At 44.2% G+C, this 22787-nt stretch overlaps 6 protein-coding genes across 6 annotated transcripts; 2 read left to right on the plus strand and 4 right to left on the minus strand.

Moving 5' to 3' along the window:
* Nucleotides 1-49: 49 nt before the first annotated feature.
* On the minus strand, nt 50-341 carry VTP01DRAFT_9813 (uncharacterized protein; the record flags this gene model as incomplete). Its single annotated transcript, XM_069389080.1, has 2 exons — nt 50-201; nt 266-341. 2 exons carry the CDS (start codon nt 339-341, stop codon nt 50-52), a joined length of 228 nt encoding a protein of 75 aa, XP_069240232.1.
* A 2051-nt stretch (nt 342-2392) lies between these two features.
* Nucleotides 2393-2764, minus strand: VTP01DRAFT_9814 (uncharacterized protein; the record flags this gene model as incomplete). Its single annotated transcript, XM_069389081.1, has 2 exons — nt 2393-2549; nt 2619-2764. The coding sequence occupies 2 exons, from the start codon at nt 2762-2764 to the stop codon at nt 2393-2395; spliced, it is 303 nt and encodes a 100-aa protein (XP_069240233.1).
* A 113-nt stretch (nt 2765-2877) lies between these two features.
* Nucleotides 2878-5283, plus strand: VTP01DRAFT_9815 (uncharacterized protein; the record flags this gene model as incomplete). Its single annotated transcript, XM_069389082.1, has 9 exons — nt 2878-3027; nt 3080-3201; nt 3269-3318; nt 3399-3642; nt 3720-4131; nt 4189-4449; nt 4502-4781; nt 4842-4918; nt 4990-5283. The coding sequence occupies 9 exons, from the start codon at nt 2878-2880 to the stop codon at nt 5281-5283; spliced, it is 1890 nt and encodes a 629-aa protein (XP_069240234.1).
* A 551-nt stretch (nt 5284-5834) lies between these two features.
* VTP01DRAFT_9816 (uncharacterized protein) lies at nt 5835-7980 on the minus strand (the record flags this gene model as incomplete). The annotated part of the gene is made up of 12 exons (XM_069389083.1): nt 5835-6136; nt 6195-6228; nt 6283-6377; nt 6436-6640; nt 6698-6817; nt 6885-6958; nt 7014-7120; nt 7188-7233; nt 7296-7309; nt 7377-7629; nt 7713-7842; nt 7909-7980. 12 exons carry the CDS (start codon nt 7978-7980, stop codon nt 5835-5837), a joined length of 1452 nt encoding a protein of 483 aa, XP_069240235.1.
* Nucleotides 7981-8133: 153 nt separating this feature from the next.
* VTP01DRAFT_9817 (uncharacterized protein) lies at nt 8134-11040 on the minus strand (the record flags this gene model as incomplete). Its single annotated transcript, XM_069389084.1, has 4 exons — nt 8134-8211; nt 8271-8555; nt 8619-8726; nt 8788-11040. The coding sequence occupies 4 exons, from the start codon at nt 11038-11040 to the stop codon at nt 8134-8136; spliced, it is 2724 nt and encodes a 907-aa protein (XP_069240236.1).
* Nucleotides 11041-11581: 541 nt separating this feature from the next.
* On the plus strand, nt 11582-21936 carry VTP01DRAFT_9818 (uncharacterized protein; the record flags this gene model as incomplete). Its single annotated transcript, XM_069389085.1, has 12 exons — nt 11582-11611; nt 11667-11798; nt 11854-12041; nt 12103-12148; nt 12203-14653; nt 14707-16091; nt 16152-16658; nt 16712-17470; nt 17527-18271; nt 18339-18568; nt 18632-21428; nt 21481-21936. 12 exons carry the CDS (start codon nt 11582-11584, stop codon nt 21934-21936), a joined length of 9726 nt encoding a protein of 3241 aa, XP_069240237.1.
* Nucleotides 21937-22787: the final 851 nt, after the last annotated feature.

Consider the following 22787-nt stretch of genomic DNA (forward strand, 5'->3'; position numbering starts at 1 on the left):
CCCTGAATGATGCATGCTGTCTCGAAACTTCTTTACCCAGGAATTGCTCCTAGAACGAGATGTCTGTGCACGAATCAGCAACGACGGGCATGCAGAGCTGGACGCTTTTCCGTACTGGAACTTTGTGCAGTACTCGGTATCTGTGCAATGGACTGCAATCATCTGTTTGACATTTTGGTAGAACATATGATGCGCCGCCAACTATCGACAAATCATATTTACACTTGAAATATATCACCATACGACGTATCCTGGCGTAATTCACCCATTGCATTAGCTGTTATGCAAAGAGAGTCCATCGTTGTCCATCTGTAAGCGTTCGTTAGGAGTTCTTGGTGCATATTGGATTCAAAGGCACCGAAAATTGATATGATGTAAATATATTACAAAAACATATGTAAAATATTATGGACCTATTCTCTTCACTTTTCAATCTCCAAAGTCTCCATTCATTTTGGCATGCATCTATCTCTGTACTCATTCTATAAATGGTTGCGATCATAATAATGGCAACGACTCTCTGCCGCAAATTAACTTAGCAATCGCAACATTGCAATTGAAGCTCCGTTCACTGAAGTGCTAGTGTAAAAGAAAAAAACATGCGTCCAAAGTGATCGCATTTGGGGAGGGTTGGTACTGATTTGCGCCGGGGGTCGTTACAATCGTAAGAAAAGAAGAACAACAGAGGAGATCTGTCAACATCAGAGACATGATAGAAGGAAACCTCGACTGGATAACCGAACGAGAGAGCAAAGGGCTGCACATCGATCGCATCAGAGCAGATGACGAAAGAAAATCTCGATTTGATAAGCCGAAGAGATCGAAATGCAGACATTCATAGATGCCAGAAACGAGGCGCGACTTGATATGCAAAGGAGGCAATGGAGATCATTTCATAGACACCAGAGCACGTGATCAGCTCAAGGTTCAGCTTGGTAAGGCACAGATAACAGTGTAGAAATATTCATAGGCATGCTTTATCTTACCATCAAGCAGTCAGTTCGTATATTAAAATGAGCAGAATTCCAGCTTGATTGTCTTCATTGATTCTATGAGAGAAAGAGAGAGAAAAGGAACAGGAGTCTTGCCATTTTATGCTCATGGCAGTAGAAATTTTGCGCGTCCATCGCCACGACCCTGCTATCAGAGACAATGGCTCAAACGGCTGTATGCAGACATTCCGAAATCTTTTCAAGTGTTTCAAAGTATGAAATCTTTTGACAATCAATTTTGACAATGATGTAGAATCCGTATTTAATCGACTTGAGCCTCACAAATCGACCGTTCTATTAGGTACAGAAAGGTATATCTTCGAGGGATCAATGGAAACCGAATTCAGATGGAATGCCAAAATGTGGAAGCGAAATCAAATACGGAGTTGGGTTTCACACTACAAGATTAGTGATGGCCGTAATATACAGGCTCAATTCATTGCCTAAATTCATATCATTATCCGGAACTGCGTCTTGATGCAAGCAAGGACCGACTCTGAGAGTTCAGTATTGATACGTAAAAAAGAGTTTAGAACTTCATCTTCAAACAATGTTTTGGAAGTTCAATCCATATCGTAGAATCCAATGTAGTATCCAAAACAGCTGTTGGATGCCCTTTGCGTCATGCAAAGACGCCAATGATCATGGAATACAGATGCTTGGTCCATAAGAGTAAATTTCCCTCTTTATTTGCAGACCGTGGTGGAGCCATCATTGCGTCAGTTGCTGAATATTCAAAAACTCTGCTAACTCCAAAAGCAAACATTAATTTTGTAGCCCATATCCTGCTATACACTCTTCCATCCAATGCGCGTGCAAGGTATATAAATTAATTAACTACAGTTTTTCCGTCAAAAAACCGGCTCTCCATCTGCTCCTCAAATTGCCACAGCCTCCAGAAAAGAAGTAACTCCACGGCGAACTTTTGACATTGGAGGGTCAAAGAGTCAATGACCGAGGAGAAAAGCGTTCCAAATCTGGATTTTAACGCTCAAAGAGGAAGGTTACATTACACAGGTTATTTTTTAACAAGTGCTTTAGGCGGTCGCTGCGCTCGTCCACGTTTTCAGACAAATCCGCGTTGAATGATAAACTCGCTTGGCCTTTGTAAACCTCCATTCTCCGGCGGTTTTGCATCCGCTTCGCTACTACAAGCACAGCGCCGTCGAATTCTGGCTTATTCAGACCGGCGCTCGTTTTTAATAAGGAGAGAGATTCTACGATAGAAAGCAATAGAGAGCAAATTTGCATGTCTCTACAATGCAAAGTCGAGCAGCAATCGTTTTTATTCGCAGACCGTTTGTCCAACATAAATGGTGCAATTGGTTTCCGTTACATCTGCTATGTATGATGCTCACAACGCATTAAAGCTTACATGGTAAAGTTTTTAACCCTCGCTGCTATTTAGAATGAACCGGTGTTCTGGTTTGACAATTGTTTAGTTGCGCTAAATGCATAAACGACGGAAAATGCAAAAATGCTAAGTGGTTGGTAGCGACCTCGATCGTTTTAAGTCGGTCACAGTAAGCGCCACGCTTCGGCGATACGCGGCAAGACCTAGCTTAACAGTGCGATATTAGCCGCACTATCTGAATTTACAACCGCTATGCTTGGTATATGCGTTACCACGCAAATACCATAACAATTAATGTCATCCATACGCTGATACCCTGGTTAGTCCTGCCCCATTGCTCAATTTGTACGAGACCCGGACCATGCTGCGACTCCTGTACCTTCCTTATGTGGCTTGCCATTTTTGTCGCCGAATGCATCTTGTGGTTATGGCGCAACACGCGCAGCTTGCTGAATAATTATCGATAGTTTAAGTTCTGCCTGCTTCTTCCCTTTCTTCCATTACCTCTCGCTCTGCAAGCAAACTTCCACCATGGGCCTCCTGTCTCTAGGCACTCCCCTCCGTTGGAATGAAGCTAAACTCTACGCCGACCACGTCCGATCGCACGGAATTGATCAGTTCCTGTCTATTTATCGCAAGCAACGCTCGAAGCAGAAAAATTGTCTTCTGTGGGGTGACGAGGTATGGTCCCATTAGCCTTCCTTGGTCGCACTATACTGACCTTGTCTGGCAGGTGGAGTACGTGATCGTCAAAATCGATGAGGCGGCAAAGCGCACCAAACTATCGCTGCGCGCGTTTGAGGTCCTGGCTGAACTGCAAAAGCCGGAACAGGCATATTTGAACGGTCAGACATCGTAAGCGATATCCGATTTTGCTAAATACCGCTCTTCTAACCATTCTTCTAACCTGTTCTTCTTGTAGGGATCCTAGCGTTTGCTTATGGCGCCCTGAGTACGGTCGCTTTCAAGTTGGTTAGCATCGTTTGTATATGTGCATGCGGTAGAGAAGATTGTTCGCTCTTGCTAATGCCTCGAGCCTGTAATTTTTTCAGAGTCTACTCCCGGCAAACCCTACGGAGCCACGTTTCGAGATCTGACAAACGTCGAACCAAACATGAAGCGACGTCGGCAATTGGCCTTGGCTGCTATGTTACCTGGAGAAGTGCCTGTTACCTTGGCGAATTATCCTAGACTCGGGTGCCCGAATGAGCTCGATCCAGATCATGAGCCCAATGGAAAGGCTTGCCAGAGTCTGTTCGTTCCCGACGAGATTATCAACCCTCACGCACGATTCCCGTGAGTATGAAATACAGTAAAATCAGCAAGACCTTGGGGGTGGGGATATTCATTGATTTACTGGATACAATACACAGAACATTGACCGCAAATATTCGACGGAGACGAGGAGCCAAGGTGGAAATCAATATGCCTATTTTCCATGACAGGAATACACCTAGACCATTCATTGATCCGACTATTCCGTATGATCGAGATTTATTCAAACACGATAAGGAAGCCAAAAATGGAGCTGCTAAACCTGACCATATTTATATGGACGCTATGGCATTCGGTATGGGCTGCTGTTGCTTACAGATCACTTTCCAAGCTTGCAACATTGACGAAGCGAGGCGCCTCTATGACCATTTGGCGCCCGTGGCACCGATCATGCTTGCTCTGACGGCTGCAGCGCCCATTTTCCGAGGATATCTCGCGGATGTCGACTGTCGATGGAACGTTATCGCAGCAAGTGTCGACGATCGAACTCCAGAGGAACGTGGTCTCGAGGTAGGCATGAGCATAGATAGAAGCTCCAGACTATATATTGATTGTACGACATTGTAGCCCTTGAAGAATAGCCGATTTGTTATTAACAAATCCCGATACGATTCTATTGACACCTACATTTCTAACGATGCCATGTTCAAATCGAAATACAACGATCTCGATCTCGTCTATGACAAGGATATTTATGAAAAATTGCGGCAAAACGATGTTGATGATCTTTTAGCGAGACATATCTCACATCTGTTCATCCGTGATCCGCTGGTCATCTTTAAAGAGCTTTTGGATCAAGATGACGAGGCATCTTCGGATCATTTCGAGGTATTTACGTCATAAATTAACTACAACTGTTGCTAATCCCACGTTTTATCAGAACTTGCAATCCACCAACTGGCAAACTGTACGGTTCAAACCTCCTCCACCAAACTCGGACATCGGATGGCGCGTAGAATTCCGCAGCATGGAAGTGCAGTTGACAGACTTTGAAAATGCTGCATTTTCAGTGTTTATTGTGCTGCTCACTAGAGTTATTCTCAGTTTTGGTCTGAACTTTTATATCCCTATTACGAAGGTCGATGAGAATATGCAAACGGCACATCAGCGTGGAGCTGCAGTGAACTGCAAGTTCTATTTTAGAAAGAACGTATTCACTGGTAAGATATCGTGCCAGAGGTTCCATTCCACGCATGCAAGGTCTCACCAATATTATATAGATGCGAATGGCGCACCGTTATCGGATGATAACGACGAATACGAATTAATGACCATGGATGAAATTATTAACGGAAAGGTATGTCAGTGTAGCAACACTGAGCTTTGTCGAGGAATAGGAATATTCGGCTGAATACACTTTTCTCATAGGATCAAGGATTCCCTGGTTTTGTGCCACTCATCCATAGCTATCTAAACAGCACCAACATTGATATTGAGACACGCTGCAAACTTGAAACCTACTTATCACTTATCAGCCAGCGTGCCAGCGGAAAGTTGATGACAGGAGCAACTTACCTGCGCCATCTTGTGACATCGCACCCAGCTTACAAGCAGGATTCAGTAGTCTCTCCGGAGATTACTTATGACCTCGTTAAAACTGTCGATCGTATTGCCAAAGGTGAATTACATGCTCCGGAGCTACTGGGTGATTTCAAGGCCTAGTGCCTATGAATATCGTTCATTTCGAACTACTTGCTGTATTTTACTTCTACAAACAGATCCAATGTTTTGTTCTGCATCTCAACCTTGCAATATTGTTCCCTTTCTCACCCATATTCACATCTAAATATCCTATCTTTGCTTTTTTCTACTCCTACTATATCAAGCATGATACGCGACTGATTTGATTGCTTGCAGCATGTACTTCGTGCGCGTCTAAAACCATTTCCTGGTTTCATGTTGTTGACTGATAACGCAATCGATTCTTACAGTTCTTAAATTGGGAGCCTAAGAGAGTAGGAGAAAATGTAAATAAAAGTTGCATTTGTGGGATTAATGGGAAGTATCCTTGTAGCCATGCTGTATGGATAGATGGATGCATATGCTCTCATTCAATACTAGATACATGGTGCTTCAATTTACCAGCCCATTATTTATTCGTATTTAAGCCCATATAATATGTGATGCTTTGCTATCGCAAGCAGCTTTTTGGGTTCGTTGCGACAGTGTATCGTAAAATACATATTGTTTGTAGGACGCAGGGCTTATTCTCGCTAGTCCATCAAGCTATTGCTGGTGGCTCCATATCCTTTCATGTTCCTTTCTATGTGTGAGCCTGTGTCTGAATCTGATGTACTTGCTGCATCGCCGCTTGCTGGTGTATCATTCCTCTTTACATCGTTATCGGCTGCTTTTCCTCGTTTGCTACTTCGCTGTGATTTCTGCTGTTGATGATGCTGCTGCTGCCTATTATGTAATTGGCGATTGCTACTTGTACGCATGATATGCAGCAAAGGCTGGAGCTCTGGGGGCGGTGGCTGTGTTTTTCCGCGAACAACTTTAACCTTCTTATGAACTACGTACCAATAATTCAGACTCTGCTTGCAAAAATTTGTAGCTTAGAGATCACTTACCATCGACGTATACGTCTGTCTCGTCAACAATTTCCTATTCAAAAGTATCAGTCTCTAGTTGAGCATATTGCATATTATGTAGTGTTACCTCTCCGATAAGCTCCTCAATAACGTCCTCCAGGGTGATTACACCTAATGCTCCCCCTTTTGCACCGGGGTTATTCGACACTAAAGCCATGTGACCTAGCAACGTGTTAGGTGCTTGAAACAATGATGCCCAAAACTTCAGACGGATACCAACTTCTTCCTTCTTGAAAGAAATTTAAAATATCAAGACAGCTAGTATTAGGTGCAGTTTCAGGAAGAGGGCTAAGCTGGAAATGACTGACAGGAAGCTCATCTGCGGTATCGTATGCTATCAGCTTCTTGACAAGCAGCATACCAATAAAGTTGGTCTTATCGTCTGCGGCTCGGATTGGGATCCGAGAGTATCCTGCCGTCAGTATCTATTTGAAGAAATTTGAATTTCCGTGCCAAAATTCATCTCCTGTTTCTCTTCTTACCCTGTCTACCGTGTTTCTATCCATAACGTCATCGATGGACATAGTAAATACATCATCTATGGGCGTCATCACTTGGGATACAGGCTTCGCTCTCAAGTCCAGCACAGAACCGATAATCAGCTGCAGCGTATGGTGAGCATCAGATTCCCCCTCGAAGATGTAAAGTATCACATAAAAAAGTACTCACCACCTCGTCTTCAGTGAGACCGTCGCCATTCTGAGAATCGCTAACTTGGTGCAGTGATACGAGTGTTTTGAGGCCTTCGAAACATGTGAGGATTTAGACTATAAATTAGTGTTTCAAATATACACTTGCCTGCTTTCTTATATACTGTCCCGTGCGACTCGCCCAAGAAATAATCCAGCAACAGTGCCGTAGGATAAGCAACAGGATACATTGCATACATCAGGAGAAGGACCATGCTGTAGGAACGCCGTCAGAAAACGGAGATACATTTTGCAAAAGCATATTCAGTTTCATTAAACGTACAAAGAGCATCGCGCTCCAATGGCCAATCCGTGCCGGACGCACACAGCTATCAAATGATGAATGAATCAATTGGGACGATTTTGCCATCATCATAGCTTCATATCCTACATTGAGGAATGACCCTATAATAGAAAGACCATCAGCGCTCTTCACCCATTTTTCTATCGCAAATATGAAGATTGCACGTACTCGCCAAAGATGACAATTAATGCTGTGGATATGAGGATAGCCTGCCATCCTCCACCAAACAACGAATCGAGAATTATCGGGAGAGTCTCGTTCACTATAACGTTTGAGAGCAACAACGTGACCAACACCCAGTGTTTCCCCCGATCCAGTAATCTTAATACGCGTCGAGCATTTTTTCGTTCATCCTCTGTGCCGCTCTCAACCATGACATGCAGATTTGTCTGGTCCAGTCCCATAAGACCCAACGTAAGGCCTAGCCGAATGAGCCAGTTGAATATAAGACATGATCCCATTTTTCATTTTCATAGAGAAGGCATTCCTTTTTATGTACCCCACCTGCAAACACACCACCCAGAAGAACAAGTACTAGGATTGCGACAAAGCGAAGCCAAAAATCTGCTGTCCAAAGATCGACCGTGCTACCAGCATTGTCAGAAGTGGGAGCTTCGAATGGCAGAGGGTAAGCCTGTATTGATAGCGAGAATATCAAAGATGAAAACGAGGTTCTTGACCAAAATGAGCTGGACATTACGGCAGCGAAGCGAGAGGAAGGAAAACTAGGCAAAAGTTCGGTACGCGGGAGACAAGCGTATTTCATCTTCATGCCGATTTGGGTTCGTGTCACACATGGACCATTTTGCACTGCAGTGGCATGCACACACCCTTGTCATTTTTTTTCTGTCATGAAGGTATACATGTATACATAATTCTAGGAGAAGCAATGTACAATCATCATATTACAGTACAAGATATAGTTTTATGCTTTTGCTTGTAATCGTCTGACCTCTTCTGGTGTGAACTTGAGCATCATTGTTAAAACCGGAATAAGCTGACCCTGGATACATAAAACAAGTAAATCGTTAAGCCACCATTAATATCAACATGCCTACTTACTCTTGTTGGTTTATGCTCGAGAAACTTGAGGATTACGTTACGCAAGTACTCAAGGTTGATTTCTTCCTCCTTTGTCCTTGGTGTCGTCGGCGGGTTCAACCTCGCACCGACTGGTAACGGGGAGGATGGATCAGAGCGCGTAGATGAATCTTGTTCGTTGATATTGGATGAGGCTGGAGTGTGGGATGGAGTGCTTGCAGCAGTGGGCGACTGTGCTCGTGAAGTCGATGGAGAAAGATGATTTAGTGTGCTTCTTGACAATTTCCTTATTTCGTCCTTCAAGGTCTGCGCAGCGTCACACAAAAGCGGTTAATTGCAAATTTGTCAACGGAAACGATTAGCAAGTACCTTGTTGAGTGTCTTCAAGTGACCTTCGCGGACACGAATATCCTCCAGCTCTTTAGCTTGTTGCTGTAAAGCCTTTTCGGAGCTTGCATTCGCTTCACGCAATTCATCCTATTGAAAATATGTTAATGCAATGATGCCGAGTAATAAAGTTATCTTTTGTAACACTTGCAGTGATATCAAGTGCCTCCCGCACCTCTTTCTCTGCTTTGGCTAGGTCGCTCTCCAGTTCATCAATGCGCTGAAGTAGCATATTCTTGTCACTTTCCAGAATTTCAACATCCCGAGACCTATTTTGCAGGTCTTGCTCTGTCTCTTGTATCCGCTTCTTCAACTCGTCTATACTTTGCACCATTTCCTTTGTTTTTGATGCCAGATTGGCCTCTAGTTTGTTGCAGTCTTTCTTCATTTGTTCCACTTCGGATGATTTACGCTCCAGTTCTTTGGACATGTTTTCACGTTCTCGACTGCACCGGACTTTATGCTCATCGAGTTGGTGCTTTGCGTCGTCGGCCAACTTTCGATATTCTTCGAGTGCTGCTACTTTCTCGTTTGCTTCTTGAGTCTGTCTCTCTGCTTCCTTGAGTCGATGGTGCAAATCTTCTGCCATGCTTTGAGAACTCTCGAATTCAGCTTGTTTTATCTGCAGCTCGTCAAACATTTTATTTTTGCCCTCGACAGCCTCCTTTCTCTCTTTTTGCAGTATCTTGATTTCGGACTCTGTTGAATGGAGCTTGCCATTAAGCCGGCTTATCTCCGATTTTAGGTTGGACTCGGTCTTAGCAAAGCCTTCTTGAAGTTCTTTGCGAGTCTGCTCGAGCTGCTCCCGTAGTTTGTCGCTCTCCTCTGTAGCCTCAACCTTTTCCTTTTCCAGCTTCATAATTTGCTTTTTGGTCTTATTGAGCATCGTGGCGTATTTCTTCGATTTTTCTTCCAATTCCGACTGCGCCGTACGCATAGAATCCATTTCTTTACGGAGGGAGTCCATTTCGACGTCACGTTCATGCAGCATTTCCTTTACGACTTTCACAGACTCGTTGGCATCGCGGAGCTTCCCGTTAAGGGCCTTCACATTATTTTGCGCATCTGTAAGTTGTTTTAATGCCTCATCCTTTTCGCCCTCGAATTCCATCAGTCGAGCTTTAAGTATCTCGATTTCCTTTGTTGCCTTTTCGAGCTTCTGCTGGGATTCCTGTCGCTCTTGTTCCGATTTTGTCAAATTCTCCAACTTGCTTTGCAATTCATCGCGTTCTTCCTTGAGCTTTGCTAATTCCTTAACTTGTTCCTCCAAATTCTCACGATCTTGAGTCTGCTGTGTTAACTCTTCCAGCCTGTCCTTCAATCTATCGCGTTCGGTGGCGATCTGTGACAGCTGCTTTACTCTTTCCTCTAGTTTTTGTCGTCCCTCATTGAGCTTTGATAATTCATCAATTTTCTGCATTAATTCCTCACGATTTTCGTTTAGTTTCGTCAGCTCTTCGACACGCTGTTGCAATTTTTGCCGCTCCTCTTGGATCTTTGGTATATCTTTGGCTTTCTGCGCTAACTCTTCCTGTTCAGCATTCAGATTTGATAGATCTTCAATACGCATTTCAAGCTCCTGTATCTTTGTATTTTCAGCCGATTCCAACTCCTTGATTTTGCTTTGCAAAGTTTCATTGTCTTGTTCCCGTCGTTTGTCGGATTCAGACAAGGTCTGTATCTTCTGTTCCAATTCTTTCCGCTCCTGCAGTTGTTTCTCTAGTTGCTGCTCAAGTTGCTTGACCCTATCAGACTGCTCCTTCGCATCCTCCAATTGCTGCTTCAATTCGCTTACGATGTTGTCTCTTTCGGCCCGCAAGCGATCGCGACCTTCCTTGGCGCTTTTGCTACTTTCTTTCTTTGCATCCGCGATTTCTTTCTCATGTTGCTTTGTAACTTGATCGATTGTCTTTTTGAGCTCGTCCAGTTGAGTCTTTAGTTCTTGGTTTTCGGTGCTCGTTTTCGCAAACAACTGTTTCTGTTCTGCAAGTTCTTTTGATAGCTGAGCCTTCTCTTCATCGTGCTTTTGATTATCTTTTTTAGCTTTTTTGAAGCTGTCCAGCTGCTTCTCTGCCTCGTCGGCTTTGTTCATAAAGTGTAAAAGGCTCTTTTTGGATTCTTCCTTTTCGAGCAGCAGCTCTTCCACCTGGTTTTTCAAGGACGCAATCTCTTTTTGGAGCTTTGGCGATGCGTCTGTGCCGTTTGGCATCTTTTCTTCCTGTTTCTCATCCAGCTTCTTGGCCATATCCTCCTTTTCCTGCGTGATCATCTTGATCTTTTCGACGAGGCCTCTCATCACACCCCGTTCTTTCTCCATCTCCCGTTCTCTTGACTGAACGACTTCTTCAAGCTCTTTTTTGAGCCTTTGTATTTCCTCTTCCTGGCTCTTTGTTGTGTCCGTCATTGCATCGATGCAAACGCAGGAGGCCCAGGAAAAAAAAAAGAAAATATGGATTCCTCTCTTTCACACACGTCGTGTCAGTTGTATAAATTCGCAGCCCGAAGGATAATCAGAACATTGTGCGAACCTGCACCTTCAATATGCACAGAGCTACGAATTATATCATTATGCCAAATGCATCACGCGGGAGTTAACTGTGACAACTAGGGTTGTCAATAGATTTGAAGACGATTATGAGCGAGATAATCCACTGCAATGATCAAGAACACACTTCCTTCGGCATACTCAGTCTTCAACTTCTCGTTGATCATCGTCAGTGCCATTCCGGACGCACAACAAATGTAAGAAACTTTTAGTATGTGTCGATACGTATTTAATCCGAATCTGATTTATTTTCAAGATATACCCAAAAATATGTGCAGTCTGCGTTCCCACTTGCCAATTGCAGCTGTATGTAGGTCACTTGAATTGTAATTTCAGTCCACCTTTGCCTTGTGTGACGATCTGTAACAAGTTCCCGTTATCCAGCTCTGCAGTTAGAGAAATGGGATCGTCCCGGGGGGACGGAAATGAGGTTGGTCAACAAGGAGGTTCCGGTAACCTGAACTGCAAGACTGAACTCTTGTTAGCAGTTCACAGAGGCGCAAAGGTTGACGCTCCTGATTCGAGATTCTTCATACTGTGGAAGAGCAGACTTGACATGCTGGTTGTTCCGACGGCTATTTCAGCCTATCAGTCAGGAAGAAGAAACCAAAGAAGAGGTCAGAATTTAATCATCTGTTGAATACAATCATTGCTCATATTATAGGATTGTAGGCTTTCAGTGTGCATAATGTAACAGGAGCGCCTAACAATGGCACAAATGGTTACATACTCACTCCGAGGACGCGTGTCTTGACCATCGCCCAAGAGTATCGATTGGTATTTCTTATTGACCTAAGCTCGAGTTTGGCAACATTTGATCCCGTTTCTGGACAAGTCATCCTCAGCCAAGTCTATGACACGTTAGTTCATCCGTATTCTGTAATCATCCGATAACGGTTACTGATTCGCCTCTACAAATAGATTAGCCAATATACTCGAAAATCTTGTTGATATATCCGTGCACAATGTATGTATATTACAATATATGAAGTAGACTTACTTTCTAAGGGCAATTTTATAGCCGACGATCCGGATAAGTGTTGTTGCAGAATGCTCGCAATTTGGCTCCAATATGAACGTGATACCCATGCTAGCGGAATACCCGACGCTGCGAACGTTTATTCAGAACGTAAAGTTGACAAAGGCAAATCTACCAACCATTTTGAGGATTTTACACTCGGCATTGGATCAGTTCCAACGAGACCATGCCAAATTCCGACATAGTATGGCTCAACGCAGAGCAAAGATGGGATACGAGCTACAAGTGCGTGGTGAACACCCGGCTGTCGACAGCGATGGCACAGGTGAAGATGTCGAGAATAGCATGTCTTCAAGAGAATTCCCTACTCTTATGGATGGAAAACATAGTCGAAAAATGCCCAACAGTATCGGACAACCAGATCTTGCAAAAGAACCGTCAGCAGACGCGGCCATTAACAAGACACAGCCACAACGTGAACATCGTCATAGTCGACATACCAATACTGCAAACACCAAGTATCAATCTACGCAGTCAGCTACAAAAATAACTGCAAAGAACAATCGAAGGGACGTATGGGGTGTCGGCACCACGGGCAGCGAGCTGTCCTACATCCTTCAGGCAGGCTTGTTTGCTCTCAACCTTCTGCCTGCAGCCGGACAAGGCTCTATAGTCTTTCTCACCGACGGGGTGGTGAAATCGAGCATAAAGGACGAGTCTCTAATTCGCCATATTTCTGCAAAATATGTATCGTGCACCATTGTTCAACTGGGCCTTGGTGAAAAATCGTTTGAGCAACAAAACTATGGATTTATACCCGACATCGAGATCTTGCAATTTGTAGCTAAAGCTACCGGTGGCCAATTCTTCCATGCCAGCGAGCTCCAACAAGTAATGATGCGATACAAACGAAATGGACGCAACTTATTTCACGAAAAAATATTGGCACGAGACATTTCTTTCATTAAAAGTATCACGGATAATAACTGGCAACGACGATCGAGACAGCTTAATGACGATCTTGGCGACCCGTTATCAGGTGCGCAGCGTTTTGTAACACAGGCACAGTCAGAAACAGCAGACAATAATGTAGATATTGAATCTATCGCTATGGAAACACGGTTGCTCCGATACCAAAAATACCACGTTATTCAGCCTGTGTGGTATTTTATCGCTGCGCGCATCCGCCAAGGTTTCGTTATATCATCCATCAGCTTTGAAAACAAACGCATTAGGCGCAGTGGATTGAACGAAGATGACAATGTGAATAATAGCAAGGAACGTGTGACGGTGACGTTAGTCCTTCAGTGGCAGCCAAGCATCTACATAGAATATCGGGTCCGCGGTGTATTGATGCCTCAGTGGTCTCTTTATATCAAGTCAATTCGGTCAAGCCTACAGTACCCAATTCATCCGGCGTCTGAGAGCACAAGCTGGTTACTGGGATCATTGATTTCTACTAAAGTTGAAATACTTATTCGCGCCAACAGCACTTTAACCCATATGCTGCAAAACTGGGACGCCTTTCAAAGGAGATGCCAAGTCATGGGTATCGTAACAGGTGCCATAGGCGATCTCACTAGATCGCCTGGATTCCTAAAAATAGGAAAACTCAAGAGACTTCTGGCTCGAATACTGGAAACAGATCACTACTTTTATCCTCTTTTGACCCTGGGAGCAAATCGCGAATCAAGTAGCATTTTAACGCGAGAGCAATATATCGAACGTTTTCGCGCTGTATGGTCAAAACTGAATACGCTAGAAGCCCGGATACAAGCTACAGCATGGTACGATATCCACTGCATCGACTTGATTATCACATATCCTCCGGAACACAAGCTCAACGGCAACTTTATTAAACGGTCTTCTGAGAAAGATCAACATCATCAACATCATACAATCGAGCATATAATTCACTGCCTAGCTCACTGGGCAAACATTCAAGAGGATGGCGTATTCGTGAAATTTTTATATGAAGAAAGCGGCAGAGGGTTCAACAATCGAAACGACCTATGTTTCTGTGAAATACGGCTTAGCCAGCACACCGATTGCAATGTGGAAATACAAGTTCACTTCTTCAATGTTGACTCAGTGAGCAGACGGAATGTGATGAACGACATAGAATGCTGCTTGACAGGAAAGAAGCTTGTTCAAGAACCTCCAGCACAGTCAGCAAGTGAGATGGTTACCACAGGCACTGTGATGGATATACAAAGTGTAAAACTCGCGCGTGCGAAACGACCTATATCGAAACTTTTGATGCGTGACGAAGAGCATAATTTTTGGGAAAAATCAGACAGAGATTTTATCAAGACCTGTTTGACCGACTATGCAGTAATTTTGGCAAGTGAACACATTGCCCGCAACTACCTTCGCTGCGAAAAACGACTGTGGATGTTGGAGGAAGCTATTTATGATTTATTCGCCTACAACGGTCTACCAAACCTGCAAGATATTGTCTTTGCATCCTTATATCAGACACGTCTTTGCCAAGTACGTAGCAATATTTGGACTTGGAGAAACTAATATCTAAAATTTAGCTTTAGGGTTTCATTCTTCTTTCCAGAACTCCAAACTGTTGTCACTTCTACAAGGAATATGCCAATTATTCTATGCAATATTATGTGCATCAGGATATATCCAGCTGCAAAGTTGTTACAGAATATTGGCTAGAGCCTGTTGAAGACAGCCTTGCCGAAGGCCAGGATGAAAATCCGTTGGAACGAGACTGGGCTCTGACGGCAATTGGGGAAATTGACAAACATATTATCACAGAGCTTGTTACTTTCGATCGCATATGTGGAGATATACTCGCACCGAAGGCCCGTGGTGAAAAAGCGCGTAAGGATTATGTAACGAGTGATGAACCGCAGCATCGCTATCAGGACGGGATATTATCAGCGCACCTTACGCAATCGCTTCAGCTGTTCGATATTGGCGCACTGCTATTAGCAAACACTCATCAATGGACAATGTACCCGTTACCCAAGCAATACAATTTACAGAATCTATCCGAGAGCGGGTCTTGGGTGCATCTTTTACGAGGAAAGGATAAACCTGATACGGAATTGCGAGCGTATTATGGGAACGCAGGCAATGAAACGTCAGATACAGCATTGTTGAAGTACGCAGGAGGTGAGGACGACTGTACATGCCCTCGACCGGATGCGGCGTTCTTGCGCGTTAGGGAAGCAATTACGGAAGTGTCTTCCAGAGTTCGGGATACTATCTATCTTCATTATTATTTCGAAAAATGCATGTCAACACTTTCCGATACTATCATCAACCTTGACAGTACTACCTCAGGAACAATGTGGCAAACGATACTCGGCTCTGTGGACATGGAAAACTTACGCAAAATCGATTCTACGCTTGCCCGATTTTCAAGGAAACTGCAAGATCTCCAATGTTTTGTAAAGGTCTTCAACGCCTCAGTTTTTCTCCTAATCTTCGTTCCGACGCTTGAGGCTGTTGTCGGCAATGCTCAGGATATAAAGGGCGAAAGTATATCGCCGTCGCATCTAGGAATCCTAATATTAGAATGTCACAGAAAACCACATACTGCAGCCACTGCAGACCACGCATATGAAGAACAGTTGACTGTCCAGCTACTGGATGAAGAAACAACCAGGCAGTACTTGAACGATTTCGGGTGCCCAATTATACCTAAAATCGGGATCAGCTCTTTCAATGGAAATGATCAATCTCCACTGCCATTATCTGACTACCGTATACGTGTGATGCAGGATATCTCACATATATATGCGCGATGTTTTGCAAAGTCGGTTTACACATCCCTTCTGTATGGCGAGCGAGTGGACGATTCTGACTACAGGAAGATACTCGAAATATGCGAGAAAATAGTCATTGCGATCGATCTCACCAGTTACGTGAATCTGCAAATTTTGCTGAAAAGGAATGGCACTTTCAGGCAAGTCAATGTAAGGTTTCTTTGGCGATATAGCCGTTATTTATATAACTTTCTATCCAGCCAGGAAGATGTCAATGAGGCGTATCTTCGGTGTCTATCTATATTAGAATGTTACTTTGAGCCGCTGAAGCTAGGGACCGAAGGAACTGACCAGAAGATATATTGCTATCGACCACCACAGTCAGATCCCGACCAGGTCGCTCCAGGACAGCGACAACGAGTGGCAACTGCGGCTGACATTGCAGTTTGTGCACATACGCCCTTATTCCTACGACTCGACTACGTTTCTAAAGTATCAACCACAGAAGCAGCAGATACGCATAGGGCTGTCCATCTTCCATTTGACGGGCTCCCCACCGCCTTCTATCGATGGGACGGACACAATATTGGAGAATACAATGTTGATAATATTGTGTCGGACAAATCTCCCGTGCAGTCCATAGACAATGCACAGCTCATGTTGCGCATGACACTGATGACCTTGCCGCGAAGTCGACTTGACCCTATCGATATCTCTTTGACACACACCCAAGGCTGTTCAAGCGACAGTGCAGGCCATCATGAAAGGTACTTTAAAATACCTTGTGCTTTATTCGAATCGCCTGATTAATCCGGACTAGTTTCATGCTGGATATAGAAGAAGAGAACGAGGAATTACTCTCAACAGTAACTCAAGAAAAGATGGAAGCTGTATGCGAAATTAAGGCGCGCCTAGCCTGGCTGTTCACGGAAGAGCTCATGCATGGGTTACTAAGAGCCGGTCCTATCACAGAAAATGTAATACGTTTTGTCGAGTCTCAACTTGTCAAAAAGAATCCATTCGTTGATTTTCCGACAACTATGTTCATCCCGCTGGATTTTGTCAAGGATAGAGTGAAAAGCCGTCAAATATTCTTAGAGCAGCTCACATCCGCGCGCACGGTTCCTTACCGTCTTGTTAGAGTGGGCGATTTCTTCTACGCAACCGAGAACCAATTTATCAGTCATCGGACTACAGACAATCTTAAAGTCGGGAAACGACAGAGTCCAGACGACGTTGATCAGGTTGATGGTTTCGCTTATGCTACTAAATACCAGCATCAAGAACAGGATCAAGAAGCAGGCAATGATGATTTCTGCCAAGGGCTAGGAATTAGCATCCTAGAACCAGAAGGCACCACCGAAGAAAGATATAGCTTGGTGGATACTAGTCAGCAGGAATACTGGTTGCTCATTATCCCTCGCTCGCACAGCGTGCAGATATACTTCTACTCAAAATTTATACAGTCCGTCAATCGAACTGAAATCATCCGAGAGACAAAATCCATGGTGAACGACGCAATGGAACGCACCAACAAATTGGTACTTTTGCATTATCTACATGAGACCCGCATCTGCAGGTAAAATATACGCGATATAGCAAATGCAATACATAATTTAACAAATTCGGATGTAGCAAATATCTGATACCTCCCGATGGTTCTATGGACGCTTATCAGAGTTCGTCTGACGAGTATTCTGAGGAAGAATACGACGATAGCACACACTCTGGAGATAACTTAGTGGAAATATTATCGACATCCGGCGAGGACACAGCTATCAGTCCTCCCAAGAAGTTCACCGCTGGGCAATTTGCATGCGACGTAGTGTATACCCGTCACTACCCGCTTCACTGGCGCCTTCCTCCGTTCTCAGCCTTAGGGATCTTGTCAAATGATGTTCTACGTCATTTCATGGTGAAAAATAGACCGAATACTTTTGTATACATGCGCGACGACCAAGTCCTATACTGCACATTACGCGAAGAAATGGTCGCATATCCTGAGCACGAGCCCCGTGAGACTGGTATCGATTTTGCGTCAAGTGCTGGTAAAGCTAGTCCACCAATATTTCCTCACAGCGATGTAGAACTGCATCCACGAGGAAGTGTCGTGTCCAGCGCAACGCCATCTTCGCCTCACGGTAGCCATATGAGTGACGCAGGCAGCTCGAGCAAACATGACTATGGATCCTATCCAGCTCGAAAGCCGAGATCATACGAATCGAGAGAATTAAGGCTCGAAGTTCACGGCGTCGATCTTCCGGATTGGATATGCCAGGAGCTTGCAGACTTGCTCGAAAATAGACTAACTTTGCAAATCACGCTCAAAGAAGTACAGCAATTTTTGGCTCGAAACCCTACCTCAAAGCTATCACGAGCAGTAAGCAAAAACAACTGTGTAATGAAACGAACATCTTTACTGATAATAGTGGCATGTGAATATTTAGGACATTGAGTTTCTAATGCCTGTTGACAAGACGCCCAACGAGCATGCTTCCTTTCAAATTCCAGGTATCGCTCTTTTTGATACCCACCGTTTTCAATATTTGCTCCGAGAAAATATTCTTCTTCGACCGCTTCGTGTACTCAATGGCTCCTCTCTCAATTCAATCTTACGAAGTTATAAATTGCGTCGATATGGCATTCACTTTAATCCCTTTGCCCCTCCAGCAGCATGGTATTTATCTGTTAGCGATCAATTGGTGTAGTATACTTCTAACAAATCTATTTTATATTTTAGCGACGATCTTTGCTTTTATTACAGCTGCATCAGCAAAAACCCAGGGACTTGTACCGAGTTTGAGATGATGACTGGACAAGGACTCGCTAGCGTTATGTTATCTTTCATTGGGGATGGTTGGACATCGAAAACGACTGCAGATCCCGATAACTTTGGACAATCCATCGCAGAGTGGTCTGCAAAAGTATGCAAACTACGTATTATGGATGATGCATTCATGACGGCCTCAAAAGACCCAGATGCTCTATCGATCGATCTAGCTATATGGACCATGGGTCAAATAGATCATGACTATTTAAAGTCGTACGTCCAAGACTGTATACAGCAAAGCGTATGCGACTTTATTATCGACAAGACTGTTGCGAGATTAGCTGAAGCTGCACTTCGTGAAAACTTTATGTTCATGGATAAGGAAGCAGCGCCATCTATACTTGAACATGTTGTTCCGACGCTGTTACGCGCGATGCAGAAATTCTCTAAATGGAGTGACTCTCCTGTGGAGTCTCTAGATAAGCATATCGACTTGTATCCGTGGTGCTTATCGGACATTCTCACTCAAGTCGACAACGAAGTTTCAATGTTAAGTCCCGGTCTACGACCAATATGGCTGAATGGCAAGGAACAAGAGGAAAATGGAGACGGTAGCTACAGACGGACTCTGCTTATAACCGATACTTTCCAAGATGGCGATATCGACCACTACTTATTTGAGAGAGTCGAAAGCATCTCATCTAGCGGCAACGGCGATGAGAGACATCGTCGCGAAGCATCGATGCCTTCTTGGACAGAAGATACCAGCGCATACAGCCGCTATAATTCCTTATCGGCAGGATTATCCGCGGCCATGGATCCAAAAGTTAAAGCAACTTACAAGGACGCTTTGCATCGACCAAGCTTCCTGATTGTATCGACGAGCATCGAAGGCTGCGAAGCTTATACGTATAACTTTTTCGCCGACGTTGCTCAATCGGCTATGCAAATCATCCAATCGGTAATTAACCGGCAGGACCTTCAATGCCGTGCGTTGCGTAATATAATGCACCAGAAGATGGGTCTCTTCCATCACCACGAAGGCTTGGACGCTTCCAGTCCCATCGATCATATCCAGAATGCATGTAGCTCGGCAATACCTGACCCAACAATTAAGACACCAATGATGATCCCTAGAATACAGCATCTGACAAGCAAAAGTCACTCTCGCACACAGTCAGAACAAGGGAGTCTGGAAGATAAGAGCAAAGGCAAGGTTGATCCCTCGACTTTCAAAAGGTTGATGACAGATACATCAACTCTGCAGCAGGACAGTGGTTCAACGTCATCGTTTGATATCGAAAGGATACAAACGAGAGCCAGCACAGAATTGCTGACGATAGATCCAATACTGACCGCTGCGAACTTAACTCATGAAAATTCAGTGCTTCGATATGCCTACACCAGTCCAGCTGCTCAAGGCATGGATAAGAACTGTTTACAGAGGCACAGTGGACCATTCTTGGCTACACACATTCAACGATCCGAACTTAAAGCAGCTCACGACAAGGCTTTTAAAGTATACACCAAATGGGCTGAACGCTATTCGCTCATGCTCCGGGACCCTGAACAGAAGCCAGAAATGATGCCGGTCGCCGAGCTAAAACTTATACTCAAAGCATCCCGCCTACTTCATTTTTGCCGCACTCCGTTGACGTTTTCGGAGACTTGTGTGACGAAAGCCTACGACGTCGATCGAGACCATGGAAGCACAAAAGCTTGGTATGAGACTTTAGCCGACACGTTCATGAAGGAATATTCGGCTTATCTGGAGACTGCTGGCATGCGTCTGATTGTCTATGGACCTTCTAATGACGATGCTGAAGAGAATGAAGCCTACCTTTCGCAGTTTCGAATTGCAAAGGATGCTGTGGTATCCTCGCCTGTGATTTACTTGCTGCAAGTGTTTGAAGGCGGGACCATTATGTGCGAAGCTAGATTGACGGATACATTTGTTTTCGTCACCCTGTATACTTTGCACCGACGTTATGGACGTCTAATGCCACAGCTATCCAACAGTATCAAAAACGATCAACAAGATAATCAGCGTGTTAAGTTCAAAGAATTTACGAACGAATGCGATCGGTTCAAGCAGAGGATTCATGTCAATTCTTTCGTATTTGATTTCCATATCCGTTTCTTACAGCGCAGCTTGGACAATATCGATAAACTACCACCGAATGTCGATATACTTGCAATCATCCGCACTCTCTTGATATCACAGAGTCCACCTGCGAGCTATTCTCGGAACAGAATTCTTCATGGCTACTATCAGTTGGATGCCGAATGTCCGTCTGACCTGCTAAGCTTTATGATTCGCAATGCACGGAAGCTAGGTTTACGAGGGATCCATTTACATGGCCATCCGACAGCATGTTTTATATCCTCCAGCAGACTATCTTTTGAAGAAATCGATGATCCAAACTCGCATTACCGATACACGCTCATCATTGCACCGCCATATCACACCGACGAGGCTAAGGAGCTGCGAATATACGAGAGTCAAGACCAGTATTTAGCAGTTAACCGTCTCGTTAGCCACGATAAAGCCAGCAGCACTAGCAGTAATAATCATGGCAACAGCTTCTTGCAATACTACATACTTGTATCCTGTCATTTCTGCGGAAGAAAGAAGCGTACTTGGTCAATTGCCAAACCATATAGCTCCAAACGATTGTCGGATCCGCTCGATGAAAAACTTGGTGGTACCACCTTGCGACGAATAGCAGAGCAAGCAGTGCAGAAGATTGATTCTCTTTCATCAAAGGTGAGTTACCGACGCTGACGTGGCTATGTCTGTTATTTATCCGCCTCAAAAGGCCGTATATCTTTTTGAAAGAGACAAGGACTGGAATGCGCTTTACAGAGCGGTAAATGGACAAAACATTGAAGAGAACTGTGAATCTCTGGTGCTGCTCGCAAAAAGCTTCCACCGCACGGATATGCGAGAATTATCCCCTGCGTTCAAGCAACTATTAGAATTGAGACTGGATTGGAACGATTTGCTTTCAATGCTACGACGACTTTTTGTCGGTATCTCTGGCGACATCATTCAAAAAGGTATCAGCCGACACTTGCTGATATTTGTGCCGGATACGTCCCTGGAAACCTTTTTATATTTTGAACTCGATATGCGACAAGATAACATTTCTGTATACCTCAGCGGCAAAGATACGAAATACCAAAAAGATACCCTAACCTCGAGTCAGCAACGCTGCATAAAAGAGGCGGTTTTGGCTCTGAATTACCACATATGGAAAAGGACTTTGGAATAAACAGTTCTGTTAGAACAGAAGACATGGTTTCACCTTAATCTATCTGTATTTTAACTGCTTACATTCGTTTCCATTTTTACTGTTAGTGCTGAATGCGGCATACCACTGCCTGGCCCCTTAATAGCTCTATATTCTGTGATTGTTCATCGCTTGAAGCAAACATTGCTTCGTTTCCATGTAATCGTTACTGATCCTCGTAGAATAGGGTTTATTAGCATGAAGGTAGTACCAAGTTTGATCAATGCAATTGGTTTTTCCTGGCGTGTCTCGAAAATAATGACAATATCAGCAAAGATGTCATTCTCGGGTGTAAATGAAAAGTCCATATCATGGAAGGCATGATGAAAGGAATGGACTTTTTTATTACTCGAGCTAATTTGAACTTCCAGAGCGAAAACAAAGAAATTTATTGTTTTTCCGCTCTTGGCGGGACCACGCATCGTGTCGGGGCAGGGCAGACACGGGCAAAGGGGAAAAGACAATGTAAAAGAAATTACATTTTTGAAGGGGACGTCGCACCAGCATGCACCATCCCGGACGGAGGGATGCTTCTACATACAGAGAATATCCCCCTAACCGAAAAGGCTTTCAGTGAAATCCGCATTAAATAATAATCTCGCTTAGCCTTCATAAACCTCCATTCTCCGGCGGTTTTGCATCCGCTTCGCTTCTGCAAGCACAGCGCCGTCGAATTCCGGTTTATTCAGACCGGCGCTCGATGGAATCCACTCTTTGATTGATGTTAGCGCTCCTGCGTCGCAGTGCACATACGCCCGTAATTTTCGGTTAAATTCATAACAATAGCACTCACCTCGTTATCTCCTGAACGGGTTGGAGCGCTCCTTCGTCGC

This window comes from Rhizomucor pusillus (genome assembly GCF_041956525.1).
Source record: "Rhizomucor pusillus strain CBS 183.67 unplaced genomic scaffold VTP01scaffold_7, whole genome shotgun sequence".
NCBI lineage: Eukaryota > Fungi > Mucoromycota > Mucoromycetes > Mucorales > Lichtheimiaceae > Rhizomucor > Rhizomucor pusillus.